The following is a 21,958-nucleotide window of genomic DNA, read 5'->3' as shown; positions in this document are numbered from 1 at the left end:
TCTTTCAAATGCATGTATTTTGTCTAATTTCTAGCAACTTTCATTGCTTTTCTCCCCTATGCTTACCTCCACTTGCGCCCTGCAGATCACAATTTCATCTACGAATATCATAATCCACAGAGACTCCTGCCTGATCTCATCGGTCAACCTGCCCACTGCAAACAAGAAGAAGCCTAACTCTCTGGGCCCCTCTGAAAAGAAAACAAGCCTAATTCTTTCAAAACTGGACAAGAGTCCAAAGCAAAACCAATTTAAACAAGTTTCTTTAAGATGTTTTGTTTAAGATTTTTTTTAGCAGAAACTGAAATTTAAGCTCCTCTTAATGAAATGCATTTTGCATCAGTCACAGTTAAAATCTCTCAAATATTTTATGGAGACAGGCTTAGATCCTTAAGCAAAGAACTATATATTTTCTAATACATCTGCTCATCTTCATTGCTGATGACTCAACCAAGAGAGCTTTATCAATCAGCGCCACACACACACACACACACACACACACACACACACACACACACACACACACACACACACACACACACACACACACACACACACACACACACACACACACACACACACACACACACACACACACACACACACACACACACACACACACACACACACACACACACACACCATGACAACACTCTGAATTATTCACACTCAGGAACCCTCATCAGGCTCAGTTGCCAATCACCTTATCAAATAATTACATAGATCACTTAAAATTTGCAACGCACCACAACAGAGCTTGAGCTGAATCTCATCGTGTCCTTTGCACCTACTTCCAGAATTTCAACTCCTATTTTTTTTTCCTTGCCTCTTTTGAAAGAGTGGTGGACAGAAGATGGTTTGGAGTATGCAGGACTCTGAGTGTGTGTAGGAGATGGGAGAGAAAGCAATAGATGACCAGCAGGGCTCCTCTGTGGTTATCACAAACATAAAAGAAACATCTGGGCCACTTAACCAACTCAATGCTGGCTCTCACTGTGTGTGTCTTGAAGGAAATAATGTAACATGACAAACACACAAAAGAGGATTTAGGTTTATGCTGGTGGTCTCGCTTTGAATATGTGAGTGATTAAACCTAAGTTTAAAAAAAAGTCGATCAGAAAGTCCATGTGGCTTATACAACCCAGCCGCTCTCCTTTGAAGACTCCCAGTGTTTTTACTCCACCCCAGTCCTGATAATTCACACATCAGAGGACTCCTCAACCTCCCAGGAAGTCCTTTTCTCAGGAAGAGATTATTTAAATCGTCCTCTCTTGTGCTTACGTAACTCTATTAAATTCTTCTTCTTCCTCCTCCAGTAGAGCAATCACTGAATGGCTGCTTGCATCAGGCAGTGCCGGAAAATTTGCCGGTGTGTGTTTGTGTGTGTGCATGTGTGTGAGTGAGAGTGAGAGCAAGAGAGAGAGAGCAAGGAAGCGAGTGAGCGAGAGAGAGTGTCCACTACAGAACTTACAAACCACAAAGGAAACCAGCGCTTCAATTGCAACAACAGAAAAAAGCAGCTCCTAACATCGACCGAGGCAACAATTTTATGTAACCGTGCTGAGAGCATACTAAATTCACCGGTGCTATATTTCTCTTTATATCATTATTACATGATCAACAGAGTTACCCACACCATCTTGCTCCAGCTGAGTAGGAATGGGAACAGAAAAGCTCCATCAGGTATCCATGGTCAGGTATCCAAGTCATTCTATGGGCCAATCCATTCTCTCAGCTGTGTTGTTGTGGAGCTACTGTGCAACACACCAGCAGCTCTGCACTAACATACTGTTAGCAGGAAGCTAACAGAAAACGCTCAGACAGATTTTTGTTACAAAGGGAAGCGTATTGCTTCTGCAAAGAGTTCACCTGGCCCTTTTATATAATGGCGGAGATTTTTTTGGTGGTGGTGGTGTTTTGCACAACATATTAAATGTACTTATCAATGTTTGTTTTTTTATTTAAAATTGGTATTTAATGGGAACTTATTATACTGGCATATTATAATGTATTGGCAGATACACAAAACCAGGGTATCTGTATCATACTGGAACTGGGAAAAGTTGGATTGGTGCATCCCTACGTGACCTCACAATGTTATCAGTTCTAAATATCGATAAGAAAACTAAAAAAAATGTAAACAATGGCATAACAGCAGCCAATTCCAGACACTTGAGGTAGGTTTGGATAGTAATAAGGGGTTTATTTTATTGGACTAAAGACATAATTACACCAATGCATATCTGCAGTCGTAGCTTCACTCAGCACAGGTGTGCAAGACTAATTACATGCATCTTGGTCAAGACAAAAGACTATTTATTTTAAATGACAAAAACAAGGAAAGAACCTCAACCAACCATAGTGTGTGTAGTCATTACAATCAGTGGAGTGGGTGAGTGCATGAATGGAAAAGTGGTGTAGAGAATGTTATTTGGTGCAAAACCCAAACCAAATCCCAAGTAAGGTGTCTCATGCAGGAGAGCCAGGCAACAGAACACTGGCACACTGTGCCCAGGTGGTGCCAGCGCCACTGATGAAAGCGAGCGATCACCCATGAAATACAAAAGCCATCTGTTAAAAACACTCTTCTATCCAAATGTAATGTGGATACAAGAAATTAAAGCCTGCAATAAAATATCAATCATATAGCACTTTTCTCTATGCCTAAGCGCTTTCACACATGCTCAGACACCGATGGATGCATTGGGGCAACTCAGAGTTCAATATCTTGCCCAAGGACAGGTCGACATGTGGACTGCAGAAACCAGGGATTGATCCACAACTTTCAGATTGGTAGATGATCTACTCTTCCATCTGTTCTGATCTTAAAAGACATCAGTAGGTCAATCTAGTTAATTACACAGTGAGCCAAAATAACCAAGGTACTAACTATAAAAACATAAGATGGCCAAGTCATTATTATATTTGATTCTATTAACCTTGTCTGCGAACAAACTCCATTCTCCAGGATGACAACGCTTGCCCCCACAGAGCAGGGTTTACCTACAGAATTTGGAAGTGGAGAGGGTGGGATTGCCTGCCTGCAGTCATGACCTCAACCCCGCTGAACACTTGTGGGATCAGGCTGGGCGTGCTGTCTGTGCCAGAGTGACCAACACAACCACACTGGTTGACACAAATGTTGCACCATTTAAGGGGAATTAAACAGGCTTCATAACAGAATAAGATTTTTTGACAAGAAGCCTCATTACAAGAAATTTGGCCAAACAAATTTCCTTTCTTTTTGTGCCAAGTTTATTTTTATGCCTGTCAGACTGTGTTATTTTTTTTATAGGCTCAACTAAAGATTATGCAGATTTTTGCAAATGATGCAATTTTGTCATGATGTGCTTCCATCTAGTGTTTGACCATAGGATTATTAAAGTTCTCAATAAAAATTGCAAATAAATAATAATAACATTTGTATTATAACATGCATGTAATCTAAAAATATTCTCCCACCAATTTGACTCAGCAGATTTATTGTGCTGGTGCAATCAAATCGATGACAGTAAACTGAAGGGAAGTTAAATGAGACTGTGATGAAGAAGAGGAACCTCACTGGTTAATTTATCATAATGCATCCTAGATCAAATACTGTAGAATTGCTGTATCATGATGTCATTGTTATCGTTGGCAACTCGTGGCAATATGTCTTAGTGTGAATTACACTTATTCCCATATTGAGTATTCCCACATTGCCTGTGCTGACATCAGAAAGATGATGCGTTTAAAAACTTTTAGATAGGCACTGGTTTGAATCAGCTGTGGAAATGATCAAATCACAGATGATAGATAAAATAATAACAGACAATTGCAATAAACTGAATTATTTAAAAGTCAGCCTTATTAAGGATTTAGAGGCCCTGTGGGACATACAAAAAAAGGGCAAAAATGCAAGCAGATTTATTTCCTTTAATAATGCATCTGTCACTCTGTCACAGAAAGGTCTCTGTATCTCTCTCTAATTGACTCTCTGAGCGGGATAATAATCACCTGGGCTTTTGTGTGTGCGTTGTAGCTACAGACACATCTCTCCTTTCCCTGTCCCCAGCTCCTGATTATATGTGTCAGAGAGCAACAGACAAAAAAAAGTAACAATGGAACCTTGCAAATCCTCATTGATATTCAAAGCAGAAATCCTGCAGCCTCATGACACCTACGATGGCTGACATGCAGCCTCAGACAGAAATGCCCAACAAGCTCAATTCAATCCCACCTAAGGTTAGGGCAAGTGCACGCATGCGGCATTACCTGTAATCAGATTTATCAGCCTACGCTGTAACTTGCATTTGAATGAAGAATGAGTTCACCTTTATCTTTCATCCATGCATTTTTCTTACTTTCTAATTTTAAATATGCATTATGTATCATATTTCATGAATTAAATCTGCTTTTAGATCAATATGTGAACAGATTTTGAAATGAGATATTTCCTGAGTTTCTCAGTTCAGTTTTTTTTAAATAATGAATAAAAATCTGATGGTACTTTTCTGCATTCATAATTCCATCTATTTTCACAAGATTCCCAAGACCACTGGCAAAAATGTAGTCCCAAAACATGACGGAGCCCCAAGGCTTTTTCATGGATGTCTGTAGACACTCGCTCTTGGACCTCTCTCCTGACCTCCTTCATATATATCGAAGACAATATGAGCCAAAAATTTGAAATCTGGATCCATCTCTCGATCAGACCGGTTGTCACTGGTTTTCAGTCCAGTTCTTTTGTAACCTGGCCTTTTCTATCCAGTTTTCTCAAAATTAGAAGTAACTGCGGATTATGCCAAGATATGTCAACCAGCTAGTACCTAGTGGCTAATAGGTCTTTGAGAATCACCTCATTGATGCAACAATACTACTTTATGCCTGTTAAACTGTTTTCTTTGGCAATTTTTAAAGACTCAATTAAATAAATTGTGTGATTTTGCAACAGACTGCTAGTAACAAAGTGAATAATGATACAATTTAATTTTTTTTCTTTGTTAATTTGTCAGTTGTAGACAACACTGGTTTATTTAGGTGGCTTTTTATGCTCATGGTAACTTAAAATAAGAAAAATATTGCCTCTGAAAATCATCAGGTACAAGGACTGGACTGAAAATGATTAAAAAAGCAGCCAGTGTCCAAAGAAAAACTTTGAAGACCTTCAAATGGACTAAAGTACAACAGCTCAAGACCACTTCAAAACATTACAAGAATGTCTGGCAAAACATGAAGAAATGGATGGTAATTCAAGACTTTAGCACTGTAGCTCCCAGACCAACAGACACTGCAACACAACACACACACACACACACACACACACAAATATTCATATTCCTCCAGGCCTCAGCTTCTGTTTGAATGCACCACCAGTTTCAATAAAAAACAGAGTATTGTTATCTTCACGATTGTGTTATTAGTAACAGAAGCATTTGAGTGTATAAACCCAATGCTGTGTACCATCTGTGTACCAAATGAATTCAAAAACTGCAATTTTCACGTGACGAGTGACCGTGGTATTCTCACTCAGTCTCACTCATAAAATCAGATTTCTGTTAAACTCAGAGCACCCTGAGGCCTAATAGAATGAGCCACTTCCTGCCTGCAGACAGAAGTCTCTAGAAATGGCGGGATTCAGCTCATTGACCGGATATTAATGGCTACTTCCGGTGATTTAGCGCCGTGGACTCCAGGTGATGGATTGGGGACACCTTCGCTGTGAATTGGAGCATTTGGTGGCTCCATTGTAAAGCAATTAGACCATTACAATAGAGTCACTTTGGCAGGAAGTCTGTCTATGGGACCCCAGGTGGACCAACTAGAGGAGAATGAAAATGCCTTTATTAAGATGGACAGAATGATCAAATATTTGATACCAAAGAAGGGGAGAGAGACGAGACACTTCTAGAAAGATAGAGGTTAAAGTTGCTGCGTGTTTTTATTTCCATGTACATGAACATGAGTGACAAAAATGCTAAAATTAGGAATAACAATGTAAAAAGCTGGACAAAATATCAACAAGCACACCATAGCTAAATAGTCAATTCAGCATGGAACATCATGTCCTGCACAAAGTTAGATCACAGTATGAGTGTGTTTCCGTAATCTCCCACTCAATCTTCACCATCGAGCCTCCTAAGCCAGTAAACATTTCAATATTCATTGGTTCAGCATGCCACAACACAAAGCCAGTCAGAACTGGCCCCCGCCCACTTAATTAAAGCAATTTATAAATATTTTACAGTATAATTATGGAGACAAATTGAACAGAGGAGCTACAATAAACCTTCAAGTATTGCATTTGCTGGAAGGGAAGGACAATGTGATTAAAACCAGCGGTGATATATCATGATATAAATGCCACAATATGGCCAGAGTTGGACGAAAATCATATAAAAAGATCAATCGGCTGTTTTTCTTTGGAGTAAACTGTTCCTGTGTTACATTTCATCGCAAAAAAATAGTCATTAAGTGCTCCATTCAATCATTAGCTTCCTTTCTATCAATTTTCTCTTTCTTCTTCTGCAGCCAGAGCAGCAAAACAACACTTAATCGAGAGTTTTGTGCTTCGACTTGTGAGCAGCTGCTTACCACCAACCTGAGCTGAACAAAAACACTTTTTCTATTCTTTTCTAGGAGGAAAAAAAAATGTAGAGATTTCAGATTGGCTCAGTTTTAGCTGCCAAAGTGAACATCTGTTGGTCAGGGAAAATTAAACAGTTTGCACTGTGATAATATTAATTCACTGCGGGTTGAGTAAATGTTTGGAGAAAACTGAGAACCCTTCCAGCATTCTGCGAGGCAGCCGTAGTCCGAAGACATCCTAATCTCATTCCCGGGACATGCTGTACTTTAATCAAAGCATCTAGCGTCTCCAAAATTCACACAAGGTGTCCTCTGGCGTGCTTTGGGTTTAGGAAGTAGTGAGACCGGTATCTACAGCAACTCCAAGCTCATCACATAATGTAAGATACCGTTTTTTTGTCACATTTGGTGTCAGTTCGCACAATGGCATTAATGATGTGAAGGGACTTGTTTTATCCCAACCAGATACCTTTCAGTGGCTAAATCAAACCAAACCATGGCAGACTGTATAACATGAGCGTAGCCACCATCACCTACTACTGGACCCTGTAATTTGAAGCCTTAATGCTAGCTTTTTGGCTGACACCACATTGGTTTTTGAATCCAAAAGTTACTGTAACCATACAAGAAGGTCTATTAAGCTTAGTTAGTAATCTGCATTAATAGGCTATAAAGGTGCAGTACACAGACACACACCTGCTAATTAGTGCAGGCTAATAAAATGCTAGAATTTTATTCATCAAAATGCGGAAACTTTTTAGATCATTTGCACCACACAGCGAGCTATATAATATTAGCCAAACGATTAAGTGAAAAAAAGAACCTCTAATTCTAATATTTATATATATTATAAAACATGGACGGGTACTTATAGCAGCACTTTTCTACTCTAACTGGGCACTCAAAGCACTTTTTTACTACAGGCCGTATTCACCAAATTACACACATTCCCATTCATACACTTTGTGTAACATTCTGCGCACACACACTCACACGGATGCATCGGGGGCAACTCTACTTTTTTTGCCCCTGACTGGAGTAGACAGGGAATCAAACCACCGACGTTTTGATTTATTTACGACCCACACAGCCACAGCTAATTTACATAGGAGGAAACTACCTTTTAGTTTTATTTACTTTGTGTAACAGGCTGTGAATGTGTCTTTTAATGCTGCAAAGTTTGGCATTTTAACATGGAAGCCATAGACTCCTAAAAGAACTGCAGCTTTTAGCATTTCACATTGGCTTTGTTTTCAACCCCAAAGGTTTCCACTTAGCCTACCAAAAGTAAAAGTAAAAAGCAAGTAAAAAATAAAAATAAATAAGTAACTCAGCGAATGAAAACTAAGCAAAACAAAGCTCAAAACGGAAACTGAACTCTAGTCCATCGCGTGTTATGTTTGATTCACTTCTGACTTCTCTAAGAAGTCCAGTGTGCTGCCTCAAATAAAAATGTGAATTAATTCTGTTATTTGCCTGATAAACAGCAAGGTGATTTTTAGCTTTAAAGAAGTTTTTGACAGATTTCTAAAATAGTTTTCATGTTTTATGACAGGTGGTCTGAGAAATTTTTTAAGCACTGTGTATTAGCATTTTAAAAGAGGGCCATTAATCTCTGGAGGTCCAACATTGATGCCACAACCAGTGTGTGACATCATCTGACAGAACAGCAATATTTCACACCCTGAGATGAAAACAAAAAGAAAGAAAAGCAGGCATTTTTCTCAGGATAAAGTCAGATTTAGAGAGGTTTTCTTCCAAACTTGCAGACGATATGACAGAAAAGGCAAAGACCAGCATCAAGGGATCGTTGCAGCGGTACCTTTGTCCTTGAGGCAGAGAGTTCAAGCTGTCACATGTAAGAATAATAAGGAGGAGGAGAAGCGCTGATCCTCCAAACTTAAGTCATGACTCATTTCACACTTGTACAGCCACACACACTGTCACAACTGGAAGCCAGCCAGTACAAGATGGTGGCCAAATAACTGTTGGCCAGTAGAGCAGTTAGGTGCTAAGTGTCTTGCTCAAGGGTACCCGCAAGGGCAGTTTTCAAAGAGACACCTGCTCGTTGGGTAAATCACAGTGTTCCAGCCAGCGCAACACTTCAATCTCCTCCCTTAAATTACAAGCAGCTGCTGCCCAAATAAAATAATCCTTACAAGCATAAATCAAAATCTATTTCTTGATTTTGTTACAGAACCATCAAATCAACACTGATCACAAGTGCAGAAAACTCTTTCAAAGTAAAACTTGCATTAAATATCAAAGTTTCAAGCAATCACAGGACTGCATTGCATTCACATTAAAATTATTTTTTAACTGGGGCGCCAACAGTATAACAGACTGAATCAGACACTGGTTGAAAGCTGTCAAAATGCAAATTATTTGACATTCATGTTCATTTACCGACTGTTCCCCCACTGTGTCTTTCTTACAGGGGAATAGTCAACAAATTAATACATATTTGGTACTTACATTAAAAACACATTTATTAGTTGTTAGAAATATTATATTCAAGTTAATGAGGCATTTAGCTATTGAAATATGCAATAATTTGCATAATTCCCACAAGAGAAATTTGAATACCAGGAAAATCTGAGTTCAAAATAGCTTGTTTCAGGGTTGGGTTTTTTTGCACATTAAAGTCAAAGTTTTTTTTTCCTTTGGGAGTCAAACTGTTCTTTAAATGACACTACATAAACAAACTCTGTAAAAATCTTTAACTTGAAAAAAAATTAATCAAAACTTGTAGGTTTGGTGTATGTAAGCACTACTGAAGTGAACATTTTCAGAGATTGAGAAAAAATTAAGAAACCATCCTCTAAAAATACGAATTGTAAAACTTTTCTACATTTTTATTTATTTATAACATTTATTCACTGGTTAAAATATTTAATTACCAGATATCACCATGAAACTTTCCCAGTTGTTTACTTATAAAACCTGTTTTGTATTACCAGTTTGTGAAAATTGGTCTATAAATGATGCATTGTCTCAGTTAAGGTGGACCAATTTGCCCAAAATATTTTGGACATTTTTGTGTTATGGAAGCAAAAAATAGCCCCAAAAATCTCAAACTTCACTTGTGCATGTAGTATTTATGGAATATAAATGGCTCATACACTGTGCTCTTACTGGAAAAACTTTGAGATGAATGAAATGCAAAAGTTTCTCACTTCTCCTGTCCCAGTGACTAATTCATACTGAAAAAGACTCAGCTTTACTTTCTTGCCAATGTTTTTTTTTTCTTTTTTGTCTTTGCAGCAGAGAAAAATCAATTCTCATGAATATTGCCAGTGTTAATAACGATCTAAAAATAATAAAGCTCTGGCTATAGCGTTATGGGTCAAGGTTTCTTTTTAAATGATTACTTACATAACCAGAAAAATCTTTACAGCTAAAGTTCCCTTCGCTTCATCATGAAAAGTTCAGTAAGACATGAAACAGATGTGGCATTGTCTACAGGCTACTGCATTCATACAGACCATTTAACAGTGCACCTTTCATACAAATCATATCAAGTACACTGAGATTTTTATATTGTAAATATGAATTACTTGTAGGAGTGTGCATTTTCACCAGTAAATGAGCCTCTTGTGAAAGAAAATGCTGTCCAACGCCCCAGCAAAGTGCTTATGTAAGGCAATAGACTTTTAAAGTCTGTAATAAATGGAAACATGTATGCAGAAAAAGGCCAAAAACAACTTGTGAACTGGTCTGGTTTTAGAGTTTTGTGCATCCTGAAAGGCTCGTTAGGTGTGCATGTTTTCATCATTTTCATTAATCATTTTCAGCAACATGCAGCAATGAATTCTTTAACTCTGGGTCGCGTAATCCATTAGATGTTAATTATCTTGCTCATGACTATGTTAGCTGGGAATAAGGAATTTTTCTTTCCTTAGCTGTGAGCTCAACATTTGTGGCCTCTGCTCTTTAGTAAACAGCACAAATGTTGACCTTCAGGATGCCTTAAGGCATCAAGATGCACTCTGAACTCTGGTGATGCAGTAGGCAAATCTGCTGTCAGTGTGATTCGAGATGAAGGAACACAAGTATGTAAACACAAGGCCAGAGGCCAAGCCTAAAGGCACTCAAACTTGTTTACTCCAGACAGCTCTTAACCAGCTGTAACAACCTAAGTTCAGAGCTCTGAACTGCAAACAGTGGTGGTGAAAGACTTTTTAAACAAACTCTTTTCGCTGTGTCGTTGTTGGGAACACGTGCACAACTGGTCTATCCGTCACATACTCCCACTTTTTTCCTGTCAGGCTTGGTCAGAATTATTTTCTCTCTTATCATTTTTCTGCTTTTTTCCGCCCTCATAGTGAAACTCTAAGCTGGGATTCTTGGCAGCTTGGCAGATGATTCAGTCCCTGGTCTGTCTCTGTGCTGAAGACATCGGCAGGCGCTTTCATCTCATATTTCCTCCTTGTCGGAAAAAAAGATTAATATTTATTGTCATATCCAGACTAATATATAAGTATTATATGTATGTCATAGTGTTTAGTTACAAGTTAAGTGCCCCATTTTGGTGTTTACATCCCAAAAACACGTTCCGCCAAATATTTGTCCACCCCAAGGATCTAGTTGTCCAGCACGAAGAGAAGTAATATAGTGTACACAGTGCCAGGAGGCTTGCCGAGATTTATACATCGGGGAAACCAAACAACCTCTGGCTAAGCATTCATTTATTTATTTTTACATTTACTGCGTACAGATGTTTCATGATTGTTTGAATGTCTAGTCACTGCTTTGCAGTCAGCCTTCAGTCCTTGAATTGTTAAGGATTAAATTACTTGTGTCTCAGCAGGACTTCAAAAAGCTTGTCCATCATAAGCCAACTCGACTATTGTAATGAGCATTTACAGGCTTCTCTAAAGAGGTGATCAGACAGCTGCAGCTAATTCAGAACGTCGCTTCTCGAGTGCTCGCTGAGACCGTGAAAATGGCTCATAATGCGGCAGTTCTCAGATCTTTATGCAGGCTCCTGATTGTCAAACTATGACAAAAAAACAGAAAAAAAAATGGTCAAAAAACATTTCTGACCGACTGCTATGTTATTAACCATCCCGTGCCCTCAGGTCCTTTGAAACGGCTCTAATTTCTATCTCTATGCCCCCTCTCCAAATCTGGAACAAACCCTCAGAGAGCTGCAGACTGGCTTTTATTCAGTCAAATCGTTTCTCATTTGTAACAATGCACTTCAATTTTGTGTAATGTTTTTGTATTATTGGTCATATTTTTTTCCTCTTTTATTAGTTCTTTATTAATTTGAATTGTAATTAATTCCTGTCTAAACGCTCTTATATTGGCTTATATATGTTCAGCATTTTACATGACATTCAATTAATTTATTTATTGAGCTTCTTTTTTATTCATCTGTGCTACCTTCTTTTTTATCATTTCAATCTTATTTTGTCTTTTCATTATACTTTATTTTTATTAGGCTATTCTACTTCATATGAGCAATTTTTAGGTTTTTAACTCATTCATTTTTTTATTTGCTTTTACATTTCACCTTGCTTTTAGATTTTATGTAAAGAACGTGGCTAATTCTCCTTTAACATCTTCCATTTTGCCACCTGACAGCTACTGCTCCTTTTTCAGTTCCCTCTACTGATAAGATACAAGATGAGTTCAGGTTCCAGTACCTTCACACCCCACCAGGGGGCCGTGGCCCATTCATTAATTATCCAGTTCAGTGCTGCTGGTGGGTGGGCTGCTCCCCCAGTTGTCACAGAGCCAGAGAGAGGGTACGCCCTTGAAAGGTTCCCGGTCTGTTGCAGACAAATAAACTTCTCTTACATTCAGTTCCTGTGTGTATTACCTTAAAGGCAATTAAAAGACCAGCATGATGGATGCATTAATGACTGAAGCTGAACACGTGGTGGCCTGGTTGATTCAAATCATTAAAAAAATGTTACCACTGGCATTTTAACTTAGTCTATAATTGTATTTACTTTTTGTTTTTCCATCTCATTTCAGGTATAGAAAAAAATAATCATCCAACCATTCATCCACCTAACTGTTGTTAATGGCAGCCAATAAATCAATGGAGTGGCCTTTTTGGATCCTGTGTTTAAACGTGCGCACCACGTCAGATGTTCTGTGAGTCAGTGTCCTTTTAACAGATGGTGAAGAAAGCAGAGCAACTACCAGCTAAAGAAAGGTTTCTAACAAGTACAAATCCAAGCAGATATACACACATTTACTAGGCGGAATAACAATGAACACAGCTGCAAATTATCATTTTGGTCCATCTCTCTTCGATGAGCCAAAAGCAGTTTTTTAGCAAACGTGTCATGCAGTCAAAATCCATCATTAAAGATCATTCTGTACAACTCTGTTTAATTCATTAGCAAATACGTGGAAGTCTTGATTTTCACTGAAGTAAATCATTTGCTTATCCAGATTGTTGCATGTTCTTTCCTTTACTGCTATCTCAGACCCACAAATAGCATCAATAATCCCGCCACAACAACAGGCTTGGCTTTAAATAAGCCTCTGCGTCTAATTTTATCATCAGCACATTACTCATTCACACCGTCCTTTCCCTCCTGTATACTTCTCCACAGGCTTAATCCACTACACTTTAGCAAACCCATGTTCGGAGATGGCCTCTGAAAGCAGTAGATTGTTGTTTCCCCCCCGATGACGTGTCAAGAGCTTACAGCTGAATTTCTTTCCGACTCGCTCCTCTTCCTAAAAGCCTGCCTTGGCCTCAGTCTCCAGAGCCAGGGTTAGCAACCAAGTATGCATCTACCCAGCACCAGCTTTTCATTAATCATCTTCTCTGCGGCGTGCCGGGTAGTCAGAAGATGTGACAGGATAGGGATAAGGACATCAATTTTGCTTTCCTGGCCAGAGACATTGTTAACAATAAGGCAGGCAGTCTTGTCTCACCATCAGCCACAGGCTCTCTGATTTTGTTAATTTAATTGGTTTCAAGTCTGAGGAGGATTTGAGGAAGAAACAAAAGAGGAGCGGCGATGTAGCAGCACAAAGAACAAACAGAGAGCCAGCGAAGAACACAAAAGATAAGAGATGAGTTTGCTTTTCGATATGTTTACCTGTCTCCCTCAGCCTACAGTGAGCTGAAGAAATACTGTGTGCCTCTTCTGTGTTTGGAACAGTTGCTTTTTTATCACCCTCCTGCAAAGGGACCAGAGAGTGAGGGGGATTAAATAAGAGATGAAAACTTGGCCGCTGTCTAAATTCACTGGGTCGACACATAGTCTGCTGCCAGGGACATTGACATGCAAACACTTGGCCACAAGTTAGAGGAACGGGAGCCGAGTGGCCTGGAGCAGCTCCGCAGACTGCTAATGGTCAGTGTGTCGATTAGATGGTGGGAGGCAGATAGAAATCTCGTTATACTATTAATTGATTCATAGCTCGGAGCCCAATCCAGGGTTGTGACGGAGGTTGGTCTAGCTCAGCAGTGCCAACATGCAGACGGCACCGGACTGCCTGCTGTGAAGAGTCTGCAGATGTTTAACCCACTTTGCATGTTATTATACCTCACTCCGAATTTAATTCAGAGAGCTCAGTGCAATGGCATCTTTACTGCGTTAATGTGATCTTAAAGAGGATATAGTTGCAGTGCAAAACTTACAAACAAGCAATTATTGGATGCATTCCAAGTGATTACAAGTTAATGAGTTTGTATGATGTCACCAGGAGGGTTACAAATGAGGGGATTGTTCTTGGTAACCGTTCATAGAGGCAGAGGTTGCTTGAGGTTGCCTTTGGGATTAACATCAACATGTTTTAAAAATGTTTTTGTGGTCAATCAAATCAAAGCATCTTTGGTGGAAAAACAGCTGCCTGTTCCTGCTGAAAACAGAGCTAATGAGATTGCTCAGCCCGAACCACTTAGTAAATGTGCCAGAAAACTATTTCTGGACTTGAAGATTAGAATTTAGGGCTGCGACAATTTCCACCTTAATAACATTTGGTTTAGCGTTAAAAACATAAATTAAAACTGAGGCTTGAAGTTGGATACTCGGTGCGACCGGAGTTCAGTTCAAGGCGACGAGACTGCCGAGATGAATTGCTGTCACAGCTGGATTCATCAAGAGCGTCCAGACAGCTGCTTATTCAGTGGTGAAATTTCATCTGTCACAAATGACAGAAGCTTAGATTCACTGAGCTTCACAGACGCGGCTGTTGGATTTTGAAAGGACTATAAACACAGAGATTCAGTCAGTTAATCATCAGCAAAGTTTATTAGATGTGATTTGGTTTGTTGTTTAAGGATGAGAAAACTATTTAGAGATGCAACGATGTATCAGGCAAACATATCAGCTTTGATTATTGTAGAAAATCCTGAAACCAAGCTTCAACTCATACAGAAATGCTAACTGAAGAGAGCCAGTTATCAAAGCAGAGACCAGAGTTGTGAGATTTATCTGTTTTTTAAAATAAATAATATAATTTGTGCAATATAACGACATAAATTGGAGAGACAGCACTGCTCCAGCAGTAGATAGCATCAACAAGTTTGAACATAAAAGTCACCAGTTTCTTAGAAGAACAATACGCTTTTAAAAAAAGAAAGAAGAAGAAAAAAGAGTGGAATTTCCAAAATAAAAGTTGGATCATTTCCACTCTTACTTATTCAAAATAAAAGCCTCCAACTATTGATTGGATGTCATCAAGGTGCTCTAACGATGGGAGATTTTTCAAATAAAAGCCTTAACAGTTAACTGTTAAAAAAAAATCACCGGTGTCAGATACATCTCTGATATTCAAAATAAAAATCCCAAGATAATAAGAATAATAAAGGAATTTAATTGACGCTCTCACTTTTTTCAAAAATGAAGGCCTCCAAATACTTACTGAGGATCGAGATAATTTAACACTGTGAAATTTTCTAAATAAAATCCCATAGGTCATTTTAAAAAATTAGCATGATGCTCAGAAATATTGCCATTTTCAGAATAAAAACCTATTTACCACCAAATTTTTAGCAGCAAGCCACAGACCAAAATCCCATAACAGCAACAGTCCCACAGCAATTTCTCCAGAAACTGCATAGCTTATTTTAATGCTGCAACTGGATATGTGGCAACAGTCAACAAAGTTCTTGATTTGGAGAAACAACACATTCAGAAAGAAATGGTCTTTTAAAACCACCAGACAAAACTGAGAAAAGCAGTCATCTTTACCTCACAGAAAACAGGACCAGCTCATTGTTCAGCCACTTTGTGTGGTTAAGTTCTGAATTAACGTATTATAACACTGAGAAGTGGTAGACAAACAACTCCTGTGTTTTAAGGGGTAAAATCACTGCTTTTATCAGTGGAGCTTGGTAGAGTGTAACTGCTTCACTTCCTCAGCAGGAAGAGCTGTCGGGCAAGAGGTAAACCGGTAACAATGTTCCAAATATAGGGTGCACTTAAACTGATATTGATTTGTTATTGGTGGCCAAAAATCTGCTTTGCCGCTGACTGTGCTCACAGATATAAACACAGGCCAAATGGCTTCCAGGTCATCCACAGAATCCATTTATCATACAGAAAAGGGCCCTGCTGTGCATGATCTCTTGGGACTTCACCAAATAAGCAGATGCCACATCTAAAAATTCCCCTCTCATTGATGACTGCCATTGGCAAATCAGCTAGGAGGATGACATTTTCCAATGGCAGTGTTTGATGTTTATCTTTGGTTTCCCAAAACAATTTTGTGCCGAATAAATGTTCAAAGACATTGTGATGGAAGGATAAAAGACTTTAAAACAGATAATGAGAATGTATTTGTTTCTCTTGTTGAAAAGGAGGATAGATGACATCAAAGACAACAAAAACAAGAATACACACACACACACACACACACACACACACACACACACACACACACACACACACACACACACACACAGGTATTTCAAGGTGCATCCCTAAAATTACAAATTAGGCTTTAGGGTGTACAAACAAGAAGTGATGCAGCACAAGATTAAAAACAATGTCACCCAGCATCTTGACCTGAATATAAACTATATTTTACAATGTTTGGTTGCACAACATGAGTTTGTATTAATGGACTTGCAAGTGGGCCTGGAGTTTAAAAGGTTAAATTGATTACAGTTCTAAAAGCCTGTAATAAAATTTAGTCCAAACTGAGAAGGCATAAAAATAACTGAACTCAAGCATTAATGACCTCCGGGGGGACTTTATCTTAGACAAGGCTCCTCTCCTGCTGGCTGGATGCCTGCACTTTGCAGCTAATAACAGCACTAGGGCATGCAGCAGCGGTAACTAGTAGCAGTCACAGGTATAGACATGCTATCGTCAATATAGAGCAGCTGAATTCTGACAACGGGAATTAAGGGATGAGAAAGCTCCACTTCTTCATTTACAATAGCAATGATGAACGGCATTTGTTCCACAGATAAGAGGCAACTTGAAATGATTGAGAAAAAAAAACAACTAAGACATGCCATTAGTATTCCAGCCAAAGCATAAATGAGGCACAGTCACAGTCTCCTGCAGTTTTGTGAAAGACTGTAGTCAGCAGATTTAAGAGAATGTATTATTAAGACAAAAATAGGACAATGAATGCTTCACTTCAACGTACTAAAAAGTTATGAAAGTATATGTCCTATGTGTCTCCCTTATGGGCAGATCAAATGAACAAAGCTACAATAAGAAACGATACAGAATACACCAGGAATGAAGAGACGATAACAGAGGGCCCGTAAACAATAGGAGGTTAAATATTATGTGTCAGAGACCCTGACCCCGCAAAGCCCGAAACTTGCCCTAAAGCAACCATGGGGAAGGAAAAGAGGCATAAAATGTTCTCATGTCTAAGCATTAGCCAAAAGCCTACAGGTGCAGTTTTTTGGATTAAACGCAGATGGGGGATTGCCATGTGGCTGAGCCCTGAATAAAGTGAATTACAAAAACCCAGACGAGACCAGACAGAGCCTGGATGACTTTTTGAAGACCAGTGAAGGTTAGAAAGGACTCAATCTGAGCTATAATCCATGGTCGCTGGAGGGAACATAACAGTGACCTTTCAACTACAGATAACCACCATTTTAAAAAGCAGCTTACAGATATCTGGCACTTTGGGTGGCTACTTTTCTTTAGCTCGTATACTTTAACAGAGAACTTTCTACTCTCTGAGTGCAAAAGATCCATGTGGTGAAACCATGGTTCTCCAAGGTGTGGCCCACGGGCCAAAGACAGCACATGGCAATGTAGAAAAAGTGAACACATTTTATGTCATAGGAAACCAAGTGAGCATTTCTCATTATCTTTAATTGCCATTGTAACTTACTAAATCTTGTTAACTAATACTTCCAGCTGGTGTCAGAAAAATAAATCCTATGGACACTAAAAGTGTTTGACGAGCTCCTTTTTCCATGTGCCGGCTCCATAAACTGGTATTCTAAACTCTGACAAGAGGTTTCTCTGAAATGAAATCTCTTTTCCATGAGAGACCAGACCAACAACACATAATGATTATGACACACCAGCAAAATGCCCCAGTGCTGAACTCCACAGCCCACCTGACTATTACTGCTGACCATGTCCATCCCTTTATGACCACGGTGTACCCATTTTCTGATGGCTGTTTCCAGCAGGACAATGCACCATATCACAAAGCTCAAATCAGCTCAAACTGGGAACATTACAATGACTTTACTGTACTCAAATGGCCTCCACAGTCACAGATCCCAGCCCAACAGGGCACCTTTGGAAAGTGGTGGAATGGGAGATTAGTATGGAGGATGTGCAGCTGATAAATCTGCAGCAACTGTTTAATGCTATCCATGTCAATATGGACCCACATCTATGAGGGGGGTTCTTAGTTCTAAAGGAAAAAGAAGGTCCAATTTGGTACAAGCATACTAAAAATAGCTGGTGAGTGTATATTTACATATTCAGTGTAATTATGCATTAAAAAAGTGAGTTTCTGAATCTCTTAACAACATAAAACAATTAAAGTGAGACGCAACTTTAGAACCCTGCTAAAACTGACTTGTGTTTTTGAACTGTGATTGCTTGTGCTGTGAGTACAACCTGGGTGTGAATGAGTGCAATCACAACAAAGATCACTATGAGGGTAAGAACGGAGCCAAAGGGGAAAAAGTCAGGATGAAGAGGTAAAAGAGTTAAGAGGACTCTTCAGCACCATGGACAGTTCACAAGACTCATAAAACCAAGTCCTCAATAGAATTCCTCCTAAATCAATCTGCCCTGCACACTTATTCGCACATGCTCTTTTATCACCTCATTTACTAATAGGCGTCCTTTGCGCTCAATGTCATTAACAGTAGTGCTCGGGGATAAAGTCATCTTTATTCTAAGTTATAGCGTTAAAGAAATGACCTCCTTTCACGCACGCACACACACACACACACACACACACACACACACACACCGGCTTCTATGGTTACCAGCTGCTTTGAAGGTGTCTGGTTACATACGAGCTTCCTAGAAGTAGTAGTTTAAAGCTGACACTCCAGTGTTGCTACAGCACATGCGTAGTGATATTACAAAGCTGCTTTCAGTGGACAAAATTAATTCCCCTGAACACATCGGAGCTTGTTAGTGCCAAGAGGTCAATTTCAGACACAGAGGCCAAACACGTAATTAATGCGAGACGGGAGATAATCATACACGGGATATCGAGGTCTAGAGCAGAAGTAGTTCCCAGGAGTTCGTGCCAGTTCAATGTTGCTGGGAGCTAATAACATACATGTATTGTTTATTATAAAGAGAATTTAGCTTCGGCTGTGTAAGAAAAATGCAACGCTTACCTTCACTGCTTCAGCATGGGTGACTTTATCGAAGACTTTGTCGTTGACTTTCATGATCTGGTCACCGACCCGGAGACCCTCTTTCTCCGCCAAGCTCCCGGGCTCCACCAGGGACACGTAGATCCCGACTCCGTGCTCCGAGCCGCCGCGAATGCTGAAGCCCAGGCCCTCGTTGCTCTTGTGCCGCTTCATGGTGACCTGGCGCAGCTCACCGGGCGGCTCGTGGATAAAGTTCCTCCCGAGAAGAGGTACCAGGGGAGCTGTCCCGTCGCTGCTGGTGCTGAAGCTGTCCGGAGAGCCCCGCAGCGCCACTTGAAACTCGGGGGGGTTGTTCGGAGAGAAATGCCCCGGGGGCGTCGGGCTAGCGCTGAGGAATTCGCCCGGGGGCGGCTCGGCGTGTCCGTTGCTTGCAACTAAATCCGACTTTAAGTATAGGCCCTCCGAGGTGTACTGCTCGAAAAGGAGCTGATCAGAGCGGGGGATCACCAGCCGCAACATGGGCAGAAGTTGCCGTTTGCTGGGCGCGTTGAGGATGACATTGAGGGTCTGCACCAGGTCGTACACGTTGCGTTTGGAGTGGTAGACATTCAGGCAGTGGATGAACTGCTCCCTCTCGAAATCGTTGAGCAGGAGGTTGAGCGCGTTGTGCAGCTTCCTCACGTTAGCCGACAGCGTCCGTGCGCTGGACGCCACAGAGTTTGCCGAAGAGCTGAGCGACATGCGCTCCAGGTCGGTGCTGCTCATCCTGGCGGTGTGACCGGGACACGGCACCACACTTCTGCGGGGTTAGAGAGCGCACATAACGGGATGGACGCGCGGGATCAGACCGGCGCTTGGCATCACGACCACTGGAGCACTTGCAGCGCGGTAATACCCATGGTCTCCGGTACCGACAGATGAACCACTTCAGGCTGTTATTCTCGCAGACACGAAAGAAGAAGTTCAGAGAATTATGCCCAACTCAATGTCAGCGTTCACCCAAATTATTTCGTTAATATTGATTAGATATCGCTAACAGTATTCCGCAAACTTCACGCGCAAACGGTGCGTCAAGGCTGGGAATGTAACAGCCGCGTGGAAAACTCGTCCCACTCCGTCAGTGAGCTTACTAATATGCCACGTAAAGCTCTCAGCCTGCGTGTCATCAGCTGCCGTCTTATTTTCCAGGAGGTCAGGTGGCTACCGAGCTGCCGCTTCTCTGGTGTCCGCCTCGCCGTCAACAGCCCCACTCCAGGTCAGAATAAACACCGGGACTGAAAATTACACGCATTCAGTCCAACAAATTCGGCAAAAAGGAATAACAATTCCGTCGATGAAGAAAACAGAAAAGGATGAAAACTTATTTTTAGGCTCCTGCCCTGCGTCCCGAGGAGTTCAATATCCCGCTGTGGTCACTGTTTTACTTCCAAACGACTTCAAGCTCGCAAAAAAATATCTATCTATGCACATCCACACGAGAGAGCTTTGTTGGTTTTTGTTTTTATTATCCGTTTATTATCCGTTTGCTTGAAGTGCGGCGGTGACCTGCAGCTCAGAGTCCGCTTCCCAGACGTTACTACAGCGACTGAGCAAAGACTGGCGGATCTCTCGCGTCTGACCGTCCCCTGTCAGGAAATGACGCAACCTCATGCAGCCAATTAGTAGGTGGGAATTAGCAACAGGCACTCGTGTCACAACTGACACCAATAAGTTAGTAAATGGATCTTTAATTAGACACAACATTAAACTGCTCTCTACTCAGGGTCGTTTGAAGGATTTTATAAATGGGGTGGCACAAGAGGAACCAAGAACAAAGTGCCGACAAACACATGAACGTCTGATTGGAAATATTTATTTTTTTAATGTAGAAAACTGGTTTAGAAAACATTTGGTTTTATTTATTTGTGCAGCTCTGTGCCCTGATGCATATGGTATGAAAAGTGGCTCTATACAAGAGTCTGATCTTTTACATGTAGCTATCTTGCATAATGGTGAAACCTTAGGCTGTGAAAAAAATAAAGAGAAACAGTCACTTCCATGTTTTCTGTTTATGTTTCAGGTGGGTACAGTAGCTAGAAATTACCACATATGATTAGAACAGTGCAGTGCAAAGTTATCAGCTCACACCAGTTTGTTTGGTTAGCAAGCTGCTGTACAGGTGAAGCACACACACGACTACACATGATCTGGCTTCCAGCTTCATATCTGCTTGAAATAATAAATGTATTACTATTACTATTATTTTTGCTTAGTGCAAAAACAGTCTTTATAACTACCGTACTATAAGATTTTTTTTGTGTAATTTACCATTTTAAGCCTTTAGATTAGGGCTGAGACAAACTAGGGCAGGGGTAGGGAACGTTAGTCCTCGAGAGCCGGTGTCCTGCAGGTTTTAGATATCACCCTGGGTCACCACACCTGAATCAAATGATTAGTTCATTAACAGGCCTCTGGAGAACTTCAAGACATGTTGAGGAGCTAATTTATCCATTTAAATCAGCTGTGTTGGATCAAGGACACATCTAAAACCTGCAGGACACCGGCTCTCGAGGCCTGGAGTTCCCTACCCCTGAACTAGGGCATGGCAGAGTGGCAGTTGTGCTTGGCTAAGTTAGTAAAAGAGTAACTAAACCAAAGCGT

General features: G+C 40.4%; 1 protein-coding gene across 2 annotated transcripts in view; it reads right to left on the bottom strand.

Moving 5' to 3' along the window:
- Positions 1 to 20,931, bottom strand: part of whrna (whirlin a) — a 209,183-nt gene extending 188,252 nt beyond the window's left edge. For both annotated transcript variants that reach the window (XM_039614236.1, XM_039614237.1), the window contains exon 1: positions 19,340 to 20,931. In XM_039614236.1, the coding sequence (XP_039470170.1) occupies positions 19,340 to 20,083 (744 nt within the window). In that variant the 5' untranslated portion in view covers positions 20,084 to 20,931. The remainder of the gene's footprint in view (positions 1 to 19,339) is intronic.
- Positions 20,932 to 21,958: the final 1,027 nt, after the last annotated feature.

The sequence above is a fragment of the Oreochromis aureus genome, linkage group 7 (genome assembly GCF_013358895.1).
Source record: "Oreochromis aureus strain Israel breed Guangdong linkage group 7, ZZ_aureus, whole genome shotgun sequence".
Lineage (NCBI taxonomy): Eukaryota > Metazoa > Chordata > Actinopteri > Cichliformes > Cichlidae > Oreochromis > Oreochromis aureus.
The sequence above is the reverse complement of the archived record's forward strand: the minus strand, read 5'-3'. Positions and strand labels throughout refer to the sequence as shown.